Genomic DNA, 13015 nt, shown 5'->3' with positions numbered 1-13015 from the left:
CTAGAGGTGGCCCACATCTCCTTGAAATGTTTTTAATTTTAGTGTTTTCAGATGTTGCTGGCAAGAGAAAGTTCAGAGACAACATGTCTGTAGGGCTATTTAGTAGTATTTAGTTTTGAAAGCAAGCTCCATGAGTCTAATGTGATGTATGAATTACTCATAATGTGCTTTCTTCACTGAACTCAACAGTTCTCCTCCTTCTCACAGTACTTGACTATTTTTATAACTATGCTGAATTTTTATTTGTCTTAGATCTTTGGTATCCGTGGGAGCATCTGTGGGAGCAGTAACAAAACAGACCCTGTTCCCTCCTCTCATGCCTGCAGGGCGACCTTTCCGTGTGTCGAATGCCTCCCGGAGCAGCCGGAAAGGAATTGTTGCAAGCAGTCTGCAAGAGCTCATCAGCAAGGTATAGCAAACATTCCCACTCTGAAATTTATAGGGAATTACAGTATCCTAGAAAGGCAACCCACAGGCTCTTGTTCTTCTAAAAATCATTACTGGGGAAGTTGAGGAGAATATATCACATAAGCAAGTCTTAATAAAGACTTGCATATGAAATGATGGGCCCTCCTTTGAATGCTAAAATCTACTGGTTTTTTGCAGACTTTAGATGCCTTCCTTATATCTGCTGGAATAGTGACTCTGGTTTTGGAAGAAGATGGCACTGTTGTGGACACAGAAGAGTTCTTCAGGTCTCTGAATGATAATACACACTTCATGGTTCTAGAGAAAGGACAGAAATGGACACAAGTAAGTGTTGACTGCCTCTCTCTTCAATAGAAGTGGATGGAACAATGTCTGTGGCTGCTAAAATTGCTGGAAAGAGGGGAGAAGAAGAAAATTTCCCTAAAGAAGGCAAGGATTTCTCATCCAGGAAGGCTCAAGTGTTTTGTATTGGTTTGGGGTTTTTTGTGCCTTGCTTGGACATAGAACTGTTGGCAAAGGTCTGCCAGGAATTCAAATGAAACATTAAAACTTAAAAGTATAGGGGAAATTCCCTGCTTTTAGAGAGAGACAGACTCAAAAATAACTTTGTTCTTGAGCCTTTTTATAACAAAGAAAATTAGGACTTTGCATGAAGTTAAAAATACAATGTCTTTAAAGGTTAGCTTTTAGAGGGGGAGAAAATGCCCACATTAAGCAATGTAAAACAAGTTTTTGCTTTGTGAATGCAGTAATGGTATTGTGAAGGTTAGAAAAATGCCTGTGTTTAGTCTTGCAGATAAAAATTGTCATTAAAACCTAGTGTTAGTCTACATGCTTCAAGGTATTTTAAGAACTAAGATGGGCTAGCTTTAGTCTCATATCAACTCAGTGTCCAGTTTGTGGTTTTGTGGAGGAATAGTAATCTGTATGTTAATAAGGTAGTCAAACTCCTAATTATCTTTCCATGAAATGGTTGTCGCTAGAGAGCTTGCATCAAAATTTCTTCTACCTGCTGCGGAGCTAGCTGAGGAGCTGTAAGCAGGCATACCATTTTTCTGTTTGTACATGGATAGCTCAGTTGTGTGGTCCCATTTTCTCAGTCTGCTATTGGCATGTGGGTGGTTTGTACATTCTTTTTCCCCAAGATCCCTCCCTGGATTATCAACCTGCTGAATACAGGCTGTGAGCTCCACGAGCAGAAAAGAAGTTGCAGCCTGGGTATGACTTGCTGGCTAATGATATACTACAGTGTTTAACTTGGTCTGGCTTATCATGGCCCTGTCAGAGTGCTGGGGTCACAAGTACAAAAAGGCCCAGTCTCACACAACTTTATTGCTTCATTTAGCATGCAAAAAACAGCTTGGCAGCTGCTAAGTCATTAACCTTGAGCAGAATGTGCTGAGCAGAGTATCCCCTGTATCCACTAGATGTCCCTGTTAATACGGGTTTTTATTATTTTCTTTTTCTTTTTTTCCTTAAAGCAAGTGATCCTGAAAGCATCACTGTCAGCCCTGAAGCAGACAAGGGCTACTTTCAGTAAAAGAGGCTGGATTTGTGATGGAAGATGACTTCACATGCTTCTTTCTCTTAAACTCAGTACTAAACCCTAGGCCTAATCAGTAGTTGTTCCCTCCCTGTGTTGCTTTTTTAGTAGGAAGAAAGAAAGATGTTATTAAAATGAGGACTTAACTTTTCATGGATGTAATCTCTGCAGCTATCTCTGAGTGCCCATCAGTATTGTGTTCCTTCCTAGATGGAAGGACCTAATGTCATCCTGGTTATTTGGTGGCCTGGTTGTGTGGACTAACTGCTGCCTCAGCTAGCAGCTGGGACATACCAAGATAACGAAATGGCAGGAACACTGTCCAGTGGCATTACCCGTGGCTTCAGTATACTCTGAAGCAGAAGCTGTATTACAGGAAAGAAATAGGAGGTGCTATGTCACTCCAGAAATTCTGTGTCTGTCTAGAATAGCTTCAGAAGCCTGGTCAGGACTTGAACAAAATTACGTGGACTACAGAGTTGCTTTTCTCTGTGCTAATGCTTTTAATTCTACTTTAGAATTGATTGAGGACTAGCCCCAAGACAGGAATAAGCAAGCTGCTTCTAAAGAGCTGTGCTGTTAACGGTTGTATTGTTGTAGTTTCCTGGCTCATGCTACAAGCTCTCTCCCGCTTTTTAAATTAGACAAGAAACGGAGTTGCTACTGTGAGACAAAAGAAGAAAATGGGAGTAGCTAACATCACGTTTGATCTCTACAAGCTGAACCCTAAGGATTTTATTGGCTGTTTAAACATCAAGGCGACCTTCTACGAGATCTACTCTGTCTCATATGACATCAAATGTATGGGAGCAAAAAGGGTACTGCGGTAAGTATGTTTCCACTACTGATATGGCATATGTGTTAATATAAAATATGTGTTTGCTTATTGGTTCTGTGAAGCAGGTATGTTTATAAACTTAGTGGTTTTATTCATTCTTACTGGCCAATATGGTGAATCTTCCTCTGTAAGGTGGATAGCTGACTTGTAAAAACTTACTGTAGCTTTTTATGGTGGATTCTTAAATTTCCCCCCAAGGCAATAATCGTATCAGCTTGTATTTACTGCAAGGGTGTTAAGTACAATCTCTTTGTTTTCCTGAATTTCCCCAGATTTCTTTCACTTGTTTGAAGAATGCAGGAGGCTGAGGGAGAAGCATCAGACTCTTTGAAGGGGGGACTTCAAGGGCATGAAATGAAAGGAATTTGAGATCTAAGGGCAGAACTCTTAAAGCTTGCTCAGGCTTTGCAATAGGTAGCTGCCAAATTCACTGCCTGAGCTGCATGGAGGCAAAGGAAAATTAAAGAAATATGATGGTCTCTGCTGTCTTAAAGTGAATTTGTCATCTGTAATTAAGACTCTGAATGTCACTGTTTAAGCCAACAGGTCTCCAAACAAATTAATGGTGCCTAGTAAGAACCACTGTCTCCTGCAGGGACTGAGTCTGTGGAAAGCTGTGAGTTTGGTGGAACTGGCTGTTGAGACAATGCTGTCTTATGCAGGGGCAAAATAATGCCTGTCCTGTCCACTCCTTTCAACGGTGTGTTGAAAGTCTGTGCACTGTCCAAACGAGCTGTGTCTTGCCCTGGTTGAAGAAGACTTCTGAGTTCAGACACCTTCACAAAGGTGCCATACTTTGACAGCTGTTTAAGCTGCAGCCCTGAATTTCTCTACCTGACCCTTCAAATTCTGGTTGAGACACAAGTGTACTGTTGCTGCATTTTATTAGTTGAGGACCAGATCTGCTCTGTACAGACCACGGATGTACATGCCCTAAGTGAGGTTTCCGCTTCCCCTGAGCAACCCGTAGTTTTTAGTTTGAAGTTCTTCAATAGTCACTCCTATCATGATGCAGGTATTAAGCATTGTAATGCTAATCTTGTTCTCTGTCTGGCTGACCTCTCCAACTCTACTTAGGTGGTCCCTTGCTTAATCTTTCAGGCTACAGCTGGTGTCACTGGAGATGAGTCCTCTCTGGTCATGCTGCAGTGATTATCCAGCTATATCCTATGCCCACCTGTAGTACTGGCTTCATTAGGGTTTCTTCAAAACAAAGGTTTGCCCTTGAACAGCTGCACTCCTCTGGTCCCTATGTTTGTTGAGTCTCTTGAGCCAGAACATACTGATTTCTGGCTATCTGCTATGGAGATGAGTATCAGCATTGTAACTTGCACTGCTAAGGAGAGTTCAAAGTAACAGTTCTGCCTCTCTGCCAACACAGGGCAGCTGTTGAGAAAGAAGTGGTGCTGGCAAACAGCTGAAGTAGCTGTGGAGTCTTCCGGAAGCCCTGTTATGTACAGAGTTGAGCTGTAAGGGAAGCGCCAGTGTCAGGGTGGGAAAATAGTCTGCTAGCAAAGAACAGAGGTGACAGAGATAACCGTGGGTACTCTTGAGCACAACAGTGAGATGGCCTGTCTCAACTTGCTGTTGAAATTGGAGACAGACAATATTAGGTTCTTGGTGTAGTCCCTCTGCTAATGAGGTCCACATTGTGAACTCTCCCTGAGCCCACCTGCGGAGTGTGAAGGGAAAGGACTTTAAAATGCTGCAGTTGTTCATCAGTGGGAGGGGCTCGAAGCCTGCCGGATCTGATTAGTGCATTTTCCTTAACGGTTTCTCTCTGTAGTGTCCAACCGAAGGATTAGATGTCCAGTTCAACAAATAACTTGCTCCATGGCTTAAGTGACAACTGCTCGTGTGCAAGTGACACACTGCAGCTGCTCAAAAGCTCAGTACCAGGTGCAGCTTTCTTTACAATTGTAAAGCTCCTCAGCCTGTACTATCTGGTGGAGGGAAGGACACACTGAAATGGCATATGTATGGGAAGCATGAATAAGGGTATCATGCTTTTTAAAGGCTTCCCTGTGTCTAAGTACAGGGTATTCTACTGTTTTGAAGCATTGGATTTTGACTGCAAAGCTTCTTTCATCACAGTGGAAAAGAATTAATTTGTAGGAAAAAGACTTGCCTTCTCTGCTAGAGCTCAAAGGAGAAGGGAATAGCAGCAGAGGGTTCACAGCTCCATGTTTTCTCAGACACGAATTCAGAAAATCTTCCCCCTTTTTTGCAGCAGAGAAAGGCTGCTCTGGTTTCTGCATTTTCAGAAACTGAACCCTTTCCAGTTTTGGAATGGTTCCTGTTCTTGTGTACCACTTCCCCCATGCCTCAGCTTCATACTTGTGAGGGTCTACTTAATTTTGGGGGGATGAGGCTTCAATATAGCTCTTAGTACTGATGTCCCTGTTGTTTTTTTAGAGAATGGAAGGAAGTCACAGCTATAACTAAGTTGAATAAATGACCATTCAAATATAATGGTCTCTGTTCCCCTGTGATCCTGTGGTGATCCACAGTTTATACTGTAGACCTCTGATGCTTACCTGAGCTTAGTTTGTGGATCTGTACTGATTCTCATGCAGTATTATGTATTTGAATGCTGATACTTTCTAAATATTTAAAAAATAGAATAGTTGTGAACTGATAATTCTTAAGGCTTGCAGCTTGGACAGCATTAATTTGCCTGGCTTCACTTGTTTTGCTGTTGGGCATCCACTATAGTGTGATTTGATCAAATTTGATCTGTGGCTTGGAGATACATGCAGTGTTGTAATAGTGAATGGCCTAAAGGTGAGACAGGAGGTGAGTTCAGACTCTAGGAATGCTGCTGGGCTTCCAGACAAACTTGTCTTCAGTCATGCTCTGGTAGTTTGAGTGGTGGCTTTGCAGGCCTGTGAATGTCTAACAGGATGACAGCCTTTGTTAAATGTGTTTTCTGGTTCTGCCAGCATGTGGATAGTTTTCTGTTAATTGATGGCCACAGAAGTATTTTTTCTAAAGAAGGTATAAAAATGACCTGCTTGTCAGAAATGAGAAGGAATGAGAGAGTTCTTAAATATCCTAAAGGTGTTGTGGGTGGGGGAGAAAGGGGTAATGTCATCCTGCTGATGATTTTTTTTTTTTAAAACAAATGGCTTTTCTTCTAGGAAGGTGCTTCAGCTAATATCCCACGGAGCACAAATAGCTGGACAGTTTCTTCTCTATACTGGAACATACATGTTGCAGTTGATGGGTGAATATGATGAAGATGGCACGTGTACAAGATCAAGGCGGGAGTAGTGAGCACAGCTGCACTTCTGGTATCGGATCCTTTTGCTTAAAGACATTCTCTTGCCCAGCTTTGATTGTAACGATGTTATAGTAAGGGGATGTCCACTGATGTGAACTAACATTTTTCCCATTTGGGAATGCTTGTAGGCCTTAGTCATAAAATGTTTGGTGTTTACAGGCTTTTAACACAGCAAAAGAGTGGGTGCCTAATCTCTGAGAATTTGGCAAAAGGAGAGAGGGCAGGTTTTTTCCCCAGCAACTCAAAATGGAGAATAAGTATATTTGGAAACTTGAGTGCTTTGTGACCAGTGGAAAATTTCTTGCACTGGTTAAAACAATTCAGTTGGGTGTTTTCATGGCTGTCTACTTGCCTTCTGAACAGACTGGGATCTAAGGTGGGGGCAAGGGGGACTGTTTTGGTTTTAATCCATAACAGTGCTGTTATCAGTACCCAACTGTCATTGAGGTAGAAAAGGGTGAAGGGGACTTATTTACTCCTGCTAACAGTGGAACTACACAATACAATTGAATCCTGGTTCAGTGGCTGACTACACTCAGGAAGTCTTAATTGGAAGAAGTGCAACTAATAAGCAGAATTTTAAAACTTATCTTTACTTCCCTTAAAACAAGTAAAAACATTTAATTATAATTCTTTACATTTTTCTTCAAATCTACAGAACATTCAGGTTAGTAAAGCTCAACTTTATATTTCTTTAATGGGTCTGATGTCCAGTTCTGCCAGAAGTATTGAATAATTTGCCATAGTTTTATGAATATGGTTTACAAGTAAACCTCTGAGGGAAGCTTCAGCAAGTAAACCATCCCTTCTGTAATTTTTACTGTTCAGTTACAAGATGACACTACATCCCAAGTTGTACTTGAGGTACATGTAAGAGATGCTGGATTTTGATGCCCCTGTGTTTAGGGGAGAGCATCAGGATGCTATCTAAGTCTTGTGTGACATATATATATGCTCTAAGCTGGATATTTGCTGTTTCATAGTCTCCCAAGACAAGCTGTACTAAAGGGCAAAGTTTTTAATCCCTAGAATTGTCCACAATGTTTTCTGCAGTTTAGTGAACTGCTAGTATGACCAGCCTCCAGCAAGCTTTTTCTCAACAGTGTAGAAAACTGGAAAACTATCAGTGTTAGGCATCTTGTGTCAAAATACAAACTCCTGTTGCTGAAGGGAAAAAGCCCAACTTTGTTCGTTCATAGGTGTGTCTTTTCAGGTTTTAATTTGCTTGCTCATGAATTGTAGTAAATTATGGTTTTGCTTAATACAGAAAGCTGTTAGGAACAGCACATACAGGTGAATGCATCTTACCTGGCAGGAGGTGACAGCTAGGAAGAGAAGCTCTGGTGACAGAGTGAACGAGTGGGGCAGGGGAAGAAAGCAGTGAGAGCAAAAGGGAAAAGACCCGTGTGGACCCCCCAGTGCTTGCATGCCTCTGCTGAGCCAGGAATCCATTAACTGTATGCATCCACTGCACTGATCAGTTGGAAGAAAACCTAATCTGCTAAGAGGTGCAGTGGGCTGAAAAGACCATCATGGTTGGTGGGACATATTCCATTGCTGGGTCTGTTCACTTCAAATGTCACTAATATGTGGGAAATTTTTCTCACTTTTACCTTCAAATTTCACCTTTATATCCTTATTTTTGCCTTCCCTTTATGGATGTGACTTACCTAGCTGGAGCTGCATCTTTCAAATCACTGTTGTGATGAAAAGCAGTCTAAATCCAAGTTTTAAAGGGACTGATGGACACAAGTTCAGTATGTTTCTGTCTGTCTCTTCAGTAATGGTATTACAAATAAGTAGACAGCTAAGAAAAACCCTGGGGTTTTTTTCCCCAATTTCTGTTGTTTCCCATTTACTTCTGAGTGTTTGCTGGAGGAGGGGGGGAGAGCACACTGCTCCAGACAAGAGGAGGGCTGGTTCCTTCTTAATTTCTCACAGGGAAGAGTGCCTGTAGGTTGCAGCACTATCAGGTTTCCTTCAGAATAAAACAAACTATTCTGAGTATTGAGGAAGAGGTTATATTAAAATGGAAACTTTATACTTCATCTGTATTGTTCTTGACAGCACGCACCCCCCAAATGATTTTTGCCATGATATAACTGTTGGCCAAAGTTTTTCTACCCCTAACCAGTTCCTATGAAGGAACTACATTTAACTGATGGCAAGGACTTTGCCATTAATTCTTTCAGCTTTTAAGGACTATTTTTTCTATTAAAACAAGCATACCTCTTGAAAGCAAACTGTGTCATGCTCGTAAGAATATTTGTTGCTAAGGGTGAGAGTGCCAAGAATTTAAAAAAAAAATCCCACGACTTGCATAGTTCAGTATTGCTTTGAGTGAATTGCCTCTTCAACATCTGTAATACAAAATCTTTTGCAAGTCTGAACTGTGCAGATTTCAAATTCCAGCCTTCTGCAGCCAGAGGCAATTGTTGCTGAACTAACACTGTAGTTTCTGATGGCACTGAGACCCTAACATGCTCTAAAATGCTAACTCAGTATGGATTTGCAATGTTTTTGAGCAGCTACTGCCTTGACAGCTTAATACTTAAAACTTGAGCTGCTGAAGGTCATGTGAGCTGCAAAGTCTCCATCTCAGAGCATATCCCTCTAATTCAACATGCAAACAAAGTAACTTATCTTTGATATTTCCTCAAAATGGGAGGAGTGTCTTGGAAGTTGTGTCTGAAATTGTTTAATTCCTTCTGAATCTGGGTTTTGCCACAGGCTTAGTATTTGGGGGATGATATTTATTACTACTGTACCAACTTCTTTCCAGAGATGACATTTTGGCTATGGGTCAAACTGGAGGATTTTGTCATTCTCTGCATTGGAACCAGTTTGGTTTTGGGTTTTTTTTCTTTACAAACTGCTTAGGAAGCATAGATTTTACTTCAGCTGTGTATGGTACACAACAAAGAACAACTTCAGCATTATCTGCCTTTCAGAAAATTGTATACAAGTGGTGTACAATATCTAGTAAGAGACAGAAAAACTAAAAGCACAGGCTCTTAACTGCAGGTTATGCAGAGAAACAGCTAGCTTTTCTACTTGACATTTTAGCTTTAGTTTTACTCCCCATAAACTTAGTTAATCTACACTTGTTACTGTTGCAGTCAAGGCTGGTAGCAGTGACCTGTCAAGGTGTGAAACACATTTACTGCCTCCTTGCTTGCACTGGCCCTTTTTGCTTGTTGCTTTGCATCACTTACTAACAATGCACCAAGTCATACTCTCTGGTTACCAAAAAAGGAGTTTTCACTGAAGTACTTGATCTTGTTGACTCAGGCACTGTTCATGTTCTGCAGGCAAAACAAAGTTGCTCTCTTCATGACTAGAATGAAGAATCTGGTCACTTTTTTGTGTGTGTAATTTATCATTACTTCATTTCCTTTCTTTAATAAACATGTGAAGTTGTTGCTTTCTTGCACCTTCCTATTCTTTCAGGAGAAATAGGATTACAAACTCTTCTGTCCAGGGGAAGAGGAAAAGGCAATCTAAATTCCTTAGACCATTTGGAATATGCTCTAGGAAACATCCTGAATCCCTTCCCTACAGAGAAGGGAAGGATAAAGAAAGGAAAAGAGGACTGAGCTGGAAGTTTTTTCAGTACAGTGAGTAGAGAGGTAGGTGTTAACAATTCAGGAAATGTTGGTAATTCTGAATACTAACTGTGAAGATAACTACATATAATTATTGTAACTGACTATAATTATAACTTAAAATCATTTCAGCATGCTTCTTTATGAGATAGCACTTGAACTAAAGGCACAAGCTTCTTTAATTAAACACAAAGTTCAAAAACAAAGTGCAAAGTATATTTTTGACTTGATGCCTCAAGTTTTACTGGAGTATTAATGTGATTAACATACCACTTCAGTTATGTATTACTAAGTATCCTAGTGGGGTTTAGAGTTTATCACTGCTTTTTCTACCTTACTTTGTCATATATGAGGTTAAGATGTTTCTAAACATGTGGATTGCTATTTTTCTAAGGGAAAAGATAGCATTTTACCACTTCACAATTTTCAAGCTCAGTAGTTTAACTTGCTGTGAAAATTGAGATGGATGAGAATTATGTGTCAGTAATGGCAATGTTTTCTGATGTGTGGTGCCAATTATAAGGAACACTGTCCATGAATAAATAAAATCAAATGTGGCTTTGGATGTCATTTCTATTAATTTCCAGAATAACTTATTCCTGAAATAATAATGAATGTTAATGGTCTGGCACAGGCAGTTTCCAAATGCTAGACTTCAGTAGTGAAGTAGCTGGATACTATTATGTGGCTCTGAACTCTTAACTCTTTACTGCTGACTCACTTTCTGGCCTCAGAGAAACTGCAGGCTGTGTTTCCTGTCATATGAAAGGAATGTCTTGCTCTATCTTTTACCAAAGCTGCAAAAGACTACAAAGTACCAGAGATGGAAAGCTTTGGCAATCTCTGGTTTTCACTAAATATTGTAAGGATCAAGGGCCTCTTATAATGCCTCATGAAAGCTTCCTGCAGTCATTTACCTACAGATACAGTAGTACACATTTGATTGCAGGGAAATATTGGATTTAGCAAAGTATTAGATTTGTCTAGTTCAGGATTAACTGAGTCTTCAGGAAAAATAGCATGCAAGTGGGATTAGTCCACTGCACTTCTCTGTAATAAGTATGTCCTGTACTCACTTTAAGGGTGTCTTGTGGATCTTGTATATTGAGCAGTTCCCCTCTTGTGGGAGAACCAAGGTCTGATTTCTTGCTGTGGAAAAGCTTCAAATAGCACTGTATTGGATTTAGTGGCAAGGTGTTGGCAGTGGGGGGTAGAAGGGTGCTGTGGGGGTGACCTCTGTGACTAGAGATCAGGGGCTGCCTCTGCCTTGTGCAGAGCTACTTCCAGCTGGCTCCAAAATGAACCCACCATTGTCCAGAGCTGAGCACTTCAGCCAAGCTGGTGGTGCCTCTGTGAAAGCATTTTTAAAAGGGTAAAAAATGCTGGGTAGCAGCTGTGGGAGAGGACTGAGAAAAATGTGAGCTAAACAGTCCTGTAGACACCCAGGTCAGAAAAGGAGGGGGAGGAGATGCCGCAGGTGCTGGACCAGATCTTCCCTGCGGCCTGTGGTGAAGCAAGTTGTCCCCCTGCAGCCCATGGAGGACCACACTGGAGAAGATACCCACACTGAGCCCATAGAGAACCCCACTCCACAGCAGGTGGACATGCCTTGAAGGAAGCTGCAGCCAGTGGAGAGTCCATGCATGAGCAGGCTCCTGGCAAGAGAGGAGCCCATGCAGGAATGGGATTTCTGATAGAACCCGTGGGAGACCCACGCTGAAGAGCAGTTCCTGAAGGACTTTATCCTGTGGGATGACCCATGCTGGAGCAGAGGAAGAGCATGAGAAGAAATGAGCAGCAGAGAGGAGCTGCTGTGGACTGATCATGATCCCCATTACCCTGCCCAGCATGGGGCCAGGGAGAGGAGGTAGAGAAGTTGGGAATGAAGGAGTGAGGTTGAGTTTGGGAACAAGAGGGGCGTGAGGGGAAGGTGGTTTTAGTTTTGTCTTTGTTTCTATTTTTAATTGACAATAAATTAATCTTCCTGAGTTGAGTCTGCTTTTTTTGGTGTCAGTAATTGGTGAGTGATCTCCCTGTCTTTACCTTGACCCACAAACTTTTTCATCTTACTTTCTCCCTATGTCCTGTTGAGGAGACTGAGTGAGAGATCAGGTTGATGGGCACCTGGCAGCCAGCCAAGGTTAATCCACTGCAAGCACAAAATGTCAAAAGTAAAAATAAGCAGAAAACAAGCTGTCTGTGCTATAGATGACCAGTAAATTTGGAAAAAAAATCTTTTGGAGTGTTTTCTGAATGGCTTTTCACAGCTGTGTATAGCTAGATTTCCTCTGCAAACACAAGACGGTTAATATTTTCAGTTGTCATGATACAAACCATTTACTAACCTCAGTCTCAGGCATGGTTGTTCTAAGGTCATCCATCAGCCTGAATCGTTAGTAGGCTCCACCCCTAATGTGTTCTTGGTTAGGCATATTTATTAATATTAATTATCACTTGAAAGAGAACACTAGAAATATAGTATGTCTTAATAGACTCTAGAATCAGGATAATGCATTCTATGCAGTTTCAACATAAAAAGTTGATCCTCAGTTTTATTAAAAGTCTGCTTTAATTAGCATACATTATGTATAGATTAGGTTTGGGGTTTTTTAAGTAATGTAACTTGTCACATGTTGGTTGTGATTCTGTTGTGTGTTTAAATAAAAAAAAAAAAACTTAGATCCTCAGACAACAGTAGCTTAATGATGTGGCTAGTCAGTCTGTTACAGACCCAGAGAAATCTCAGACATCTAAGAAGTCCTTTAAAGTCAGGTATAATTATTTCTGACACATTTTGTAATTACACTGTGAAGTCCATAATCCTTTATGTTAAAAGCACTTCTAATTACAAAGCATTTTCCCTTGCATAGGTAAGTGACTTGGTTTGCTGCTGCTCTTTATTAAATAGTGTTTTCAGATGCTCTTCCCCCACCTCAAAACCCAGAAAAGAATAAGCAAGAAAACAATAAATAATCTTATTTAAGCATAAGGACTACTGATTCATTATTGAGCTAGACAAACTGAAGTCTATGGTATTCTCTGTTTTATTCCTGAAAAGCTTAAATGCAAATGGCATCATTTCAGTGATTCCTGTACCAAATGTGTTTAACTTAGTTGCTCTCCCAGCTGCAGCTTTCCTACTGTTGCACACTTAGGGGAGTTGCTGAGAAAAGCTGCCTAGAACAGTTACAGAATATTGTTCTAATCTGCACTCAGCTCCCTGAGTGATCATGCTTTCCAAATAAAAGTCAATATCTTCCAGAATAACTGATGTGTTTTCAGAGACAATTGATTATTCAACAATAAGTCCATTTTAT

The 13015-nt window shown here is 40.8% G+C and overlaps 1 protein-coding gene across 2 annotated transcripts; it reads left to right on the top strand.

The window, feature by feature from the left end:
* The first annotated feature begins 223 nt into the window (after positions 1-223).
* Positions 224-11686, top strand: CIDEA (cell death inducing DFFA like effector a). Of its 2 annotated transcripts, XM_026842876.1 has the most exons (5): positions 224-409; positions 607-753; positions 2617-2798; positions 5951-6103; positions 11231-11686. In XM_026842876.1, exons 1-4 carry the CDS (start codon positions 317-319, stop codon positions 6081-6083), a joined length of 555 nt encoding a protein of 184 aa, XP_026698677.1. In that variant the 5' UTR covers positions 224-316; the 3' UTR covers positions 6084-6103; positions 11231-11686. The 2 variants fall into 2 exon arrangements, with proteins under 2 accessions (XP_026698677.1, XP_026698676.1); XM_026842875.1 differs by lacking the exon at positions 11231-11686 and having other exon boundaries at positions 225-409; positions 5951-9899.
* Positions 11687-13015: the final 1329 nt, after the last annotated feature.

This window comes from Athene cunicularia (genome assembly GCF_003259725.1).
Source record: "Athene cunicularia isolate RWA chromosome 2 unlocalized genomic scaffold, athCun1 chr2_part1, whole genome shotgun sequence".
Lineage (NCBI taxonomy): Eukaryota > Metazoa > Chordata > Aves > Strigiformes > Strigidae > Athene > Athene cunicularia.
The sequence above is the reverse complement of the archived record's forward strand: the minus strand, read 5'-3'. Positions and strand labels throughout refer to the sequence as shown.

Bases quoted from the DNA above. Each gene is read 5' to 3' on its own strand.
- CIDEA (XM_026842876.1), top strand. From the start codon at position 317: ATGCCTGCAGGGCGACCTTTCCGTGTGTCGAATGCCTCCCGGAGCAGC. The intron at 410-606 runs GTATAGCAAACA...GGTTTTTTGCAG, and splicing joins TGCAAGAGCTCATCAGCAAG to ACTTTAGATGCCTTCCTTAT. The intron at 2,799-5,950 runs GTAAGTATGTTT...CTTTTCTTCTAG, and splicing joins GGAGCAAAAAGGGTACTGCG to GAAGGTGCTTCAGCTAATAT.